Below are 4,660 nucleotides of genomic sequence, written 5' to 3' on the forward strand. Positions count from 1 at the left end.
TAATAATAATAATAATAATAATAAAAATAAATATTAATACTTTATACTATTAGTCATAATAATATAATAATAAATAAATATATTAAATTCAAATAAAATAATAAAAATAATAATAAAAACAATAGTAATATAATAAATATATATTAATATAATAATAAAAATATTAAATAGATTAATATAATAATAATAATGATAACAGTAAGAATATAAAATAAGAATGGTATTATTAATGTTGAAATAAACCGAATCAATCAATCAATCAATCAATCGATCTGATCTCAATCGAATCGATCTGATCCAATCAATCAATCGATGAAGTCAACTAAATCAACTTAATAGAGTGAATCAATCAAATCAATTTATAAGAACTGAGTTTAAGTCTTATTGCTTTTTAGATTAATACAGCAGCAACGACATCATAACTTTAATTTCAAAATGATTTGAGTTCGGCTAACATAAATTATCCTTTAAAAACCGTCTATGGGTAAATGCATACCTCAAAATGTGATTTTTAGATTAATAACTAACGATTTTCGTTTGAATACCAAATGTTTTAATTAACAAATCCGTGACCCTTAGAGAAATACTCCTATCTATGTGGAGGTTTGCAATAAGTATACGAGGCTCAGCAGAGGCTGTCGTTCGTAGTTGGTGGCGGCCGGCGGGATTTTTAGATTCTCTCATAAAAGTTGAGAGAGGTGAAGTTGAGTGTAGCCACAAACTCATGGATGGAGTTGGTTTCTTATTTGTGTTGCATTTTCTCTCTTTATGTATTGGGCTTTTAGTTATCGGGCTCGTCTTATGACAAGAGATCGTTTTACTAAACAATTTGGGAAAAAGTTAACAACTCACTACCGAAAGTCCAAACCCGAATCCTATTTATCCCAATTTACCATCACCGCCAGAATATGATGAACACTGAACTATAGAAGGGATTGAGGGAGTCGTAAAATGGGCATAAATTCAAGTGTTTTACAGAAAAAATCAATCAAATCACCAAAAAGAAAACATAAAAAACCAATAAAATCACCAAAAACAAATCAAGGAATACTAATAACAAAGCCTCACGGCCCTCCTCCACTATCCCTTTACTGCGGTGGTGTTCCTGATTATCCTCTTGAATTTGAAAATGCGTGTTTGGTTGAAATTGATTTAACCTCGTTGAAGATTCACGATTATGTTTCCTATTTATTTCTGCTTTGTTTCCAACAAACCTGTCGAAGTTACGGTAGTGTTGCGGTTCGATTCTTATCCCTTTCTTTTCTTTTCCATAATTCCTAATTATACCTAATTTGCTAAATATTACTCCCTCGATTATTCTCAAAACACCGGATCTGGTGTTTTTAGGGCGGCGGTAGTGCAATTTGGTGCTGCTGTTGGTAGTGACGGCGGTCTTAAACCAGAATTGTGCTTTATTATCATGTCTTGCTGAAACGGATATACCCGTCTTAAGAATAAAACGGGTCACATAACACCTCATTTGTATCATGTCTTGTTTTTTTTAGGTATATTACTCGGAACTTCAACTTAACCCAATTTAATCAGTCATAAACCCTCCCTTCCTAAATCAGACTTGGCTAATTTTTTTAATGGCTAATTTGAAAATTCCAAATAATTTGGGAAGAGAGGAATTCAATTGGTTTGAGTTGAAGTTTTGACCATAGATGAAGTTTTATTTTTAAATTTACAAATTTAAACAATGATCATAGCATTTACACAAATATATTTATTGATATATTGTTGGTTATAATATTCAGTGCTTTTATCCGAACAAGGAGACGTATGAACGAACAGTGTTGATGGGCGAGGTTGTCCCAGAAGACATGGATGCCAATAATCATGCCACAGCAGCTATCAATCAATATAACAATCTTACCCAGGTTTATTTTTATTCCAGTAATACTAATTAAATATGCTATGATTGGGATTAAAAAAAAGTACTCCATTACTTTTTATTTTAGTGCAATTCATCTTTTTATTTCTTTATTTTTTTTTGTGATATTTCAATATAAAAATTCTCAAAATTATACTAGTATGTTTAAATCAATATTATATATACTGCTGAAATGCCTACTTGCCCTCTTTGATACATCACATTATCACTCACGGCGTAACTTCAACCGTGGCCACCATTATCATCGACAACAAATTATAATCAGCAAACCTATCTTCCCGTTCATCCTCTCCAATCCCTTGTCATTTCATCTCCACCTCAGTGACCTCACACTCATTATTTTATTGATTAATTCACCCTTTTTAAGTTGCTTGTGCGTCCTGTTGAACAAGGAAACAATACCCAAACTCAATCCCTTCATCAACAAGCACAAAAATTATGGTGCCCACCACCGTAACTACCAAACTCAATCCCTTCATCAACAAGCACGGAAATTATGGGTTTCTATATACCCGTGGAACTCCTTGTATACTATGACAAGGAAAAACTGCGATTAGAGTCGTTTTATGTGGCCTTGATGGACTTTTGTCACAGAATACCTATCTGGAAGCAGATCTCTTAACAATGGCTGCCAACCTGACATCATTAAAGCAAGTGTCATGGGATTGGGCTTAAAATTGGTTGTCAAGTGTGCCATATATGTTGTAGTCGAGTCTCTCGAATCTAATAGTAGTACGTATCTTGGCATCTGTATGGCTGGTACGAACCCAAAATACAGTGAACGAGGATTCGTTAGGTAACGCTAAATATAACAAGCATTAATTTATTTTTGAGGTTTTTTTTTACACTAACTCGACATGGATTAACTATTTAATTAAGTTTATTGGCTCAAATCCGACAAGAGTAACAACGTATTTAAAGTGGTTGCACGGGGAAACATCATTTTTAAAAATAATATATGTTCATTTCATCATCAATTAAAAGGTTTGATTTCGTATTTGTGTAGCTCCTCTTCAAAATAAGTTTTTTAGAAATAAAATTTTGTAAACGATACATCTAACTTAACAGAGACTTCCATAATAACAAACACACAGAATAAAATGGTTTGATTTCTTTACTTAATCAGTTGGTTCAATTAAACTAAGCCAATACTCTTTGGCCATTATATGCTTTTAAACCATGACTGACTAAGATACTGAAGAGATGATACAATTGTTGTTATTTTATAGAGTACTTGTGGTAAAACTTTAAAAGTATAGGCAGACTCTCAAACACACTTTTTTACCGTTTAACTCACTTATATAATGCATGTACTCCATCTCAAGTTCTCCTACATTCTTATCCCAGAGTCCAAATTATTTCTGACTTTAATTATTACTCCGTAAAACAATTTTATAAATAAATTACATAAACAAATGATCTTGATAGAGGGAATATGATACCACTGTTCAATCCCGAGATTGATAGGCCGTAAAATACTAAATTTTGTGGTGGTTGGGGTGGAGAAACTCACCTAGGGTTCAAGCTAAAAGGGCAATAAAAAATAGAGGAAGGAGTGATAAGTAAAATAATAATTTGGGTGAGTTACAGTACTACAGTACTTCATTCATAGCTAAAAGGAGAGACAAGTAAAATAGAAGCTTAAATTACTACACTATCATTCATAATATTTTTGATGCGTAACAGAATATCTTTTACTTATCCGAAATTTCTAACATGTGGCCTTAAGGGAACATATTAAGAACCGGCATAAAAGAAACATTTTTATGATGGTTTTGAGTTCAATTTCTGATTGCGTAACCTTTCTTTGTAGAATGGAAAGCTCAAGCTAGAGAGGCTAATCGACACTGCTTGTTATAGCCTTCAAGGTCATAACTTCTTCTACATAATGTTTAACGCCATCGACATGGAGTCTAGCACTCGAGGCGTTTATCAAGTTGGCATGGCAGAGCTAGGTGGACAACCAGTACTTGGCTTACTAAGAGATTTCTCCAATGATAAGATTCTTGCTATTATATCTCTCAAAGGTATTTCGATCTTTAAAATTTAGTAACAATTCCGCCTCAACAGAATTTTTTACACTAGTGTTTTAATAAAAGGTAAAGAATTTGTTGAGATGGAGATAGTATTTCAGTTTGGTGTTAAAACGATGTTTTACCAAGTAACCACGTGCACAAATAAACGTTATAGTTTAAACTATCTACCATGCAATTTAAATATAAGGTATGAGAATATATTAATTATATACAAGAGTCGATGCAGAATTATTTATTACTCGTATTTGTTTGTATCTTAGTGATAATTACATTACTTTAGCAACAGAAAAATATTTCCGTTTGGAAATTGATTTTAATTATATGCGTGAAATCAAATTCTCACGTATTTTAATTTTTGATTTTGAAGGGGTTGACGATGATTTAGCCGTGAAAAAGAAGAATCTTGTCTTATCTCAAGCAACAGGTTCCAAGTGTTGAGTAATAAGCGTAATGCTGATGCATAGACTTTAGACCTCGTATTCTGTGAATAAGTGAAGGTTTCTTACTTCTTATGTAGTGCAAGATCTATAGGTTAGAACCCATATAGGTAATGTGGTCTGGTTGATGTTGTTTGGGATATTACGGTATATTGCTATTCGACATAATGGCCTTAAGAGTACATCTTTTTCTTCCCTTTGTTGTCAGCTATTTGACAAAAGCTTTTCATGGAAAAACTCGTGTATACAATTTTTACCAATTTTTACCAGGTTACTTGTGATTGCTTGAAAAA

The 4,660-nt window shown here is 32.5% G+C and overlaps 1 protein-coding gene across 1 annotated transcript; it reads left to right on the forward strand.

Moving 5' to 3' along the window:
* The first annotated feature begins 869 nt into the window (after positions 1–869).
* Positions 870–4,660, forward strand: LOC141611378 (uncharacterized). Its single transcript, XM_074429903.1, has 4 exons — positions 870–1,239; positions 1,758–1,880; positions 3,708–3,921; positions 4,298–4,660. The coding sequence occupies exons 1-4, from the start codon at positions 952–954 to the stop codon at positions 4,366–4,368; spliced, it is 696 nt and encodes a 231-aa protein (XP_074286004.1). The 5' UTR covers positions 870–951; the 3' UTR covers positions 4,369–4,660.

This window comes from Silene latifolia, chromosome 11, assembly GCF_048544455.1.
Source record: "Silene latifolia isolate original U9 population chromosome 11, ASM4854445v1, whole genome shotgun sequence".
In the NCBI taxonomy this organism is placed as follows: domain Eukaryota; kingdom Viridiplantae; phylum Streptophyta; class Magnoliopsida; order Caryophyllales; family Caryophyllaceae; genus Silene; species Silene latifolia.

Coding starts and splice junctions, on each gene's coding strand:
- LOC141611378 (XM_074429903.1), top strand. CDS start 952: ATGGGCATAAATTCAAGTGTTTTACAGAAAAAATCAATCAAATCACCA. Junction 1,240..1,757: donor GAAGTTACGGTAGTGTTGCG/GTTCGATTCTTA, acceptor TATAATATTCAG/TGCTTTTATCCGAACAAGGA. Junction 3,922..4,297: donor TGCTATTATATCTCTCAAAG/GTATTTCGATCT, acceptor TTGATTTTGAAG/GGGTTGACGATGATTTAGCC.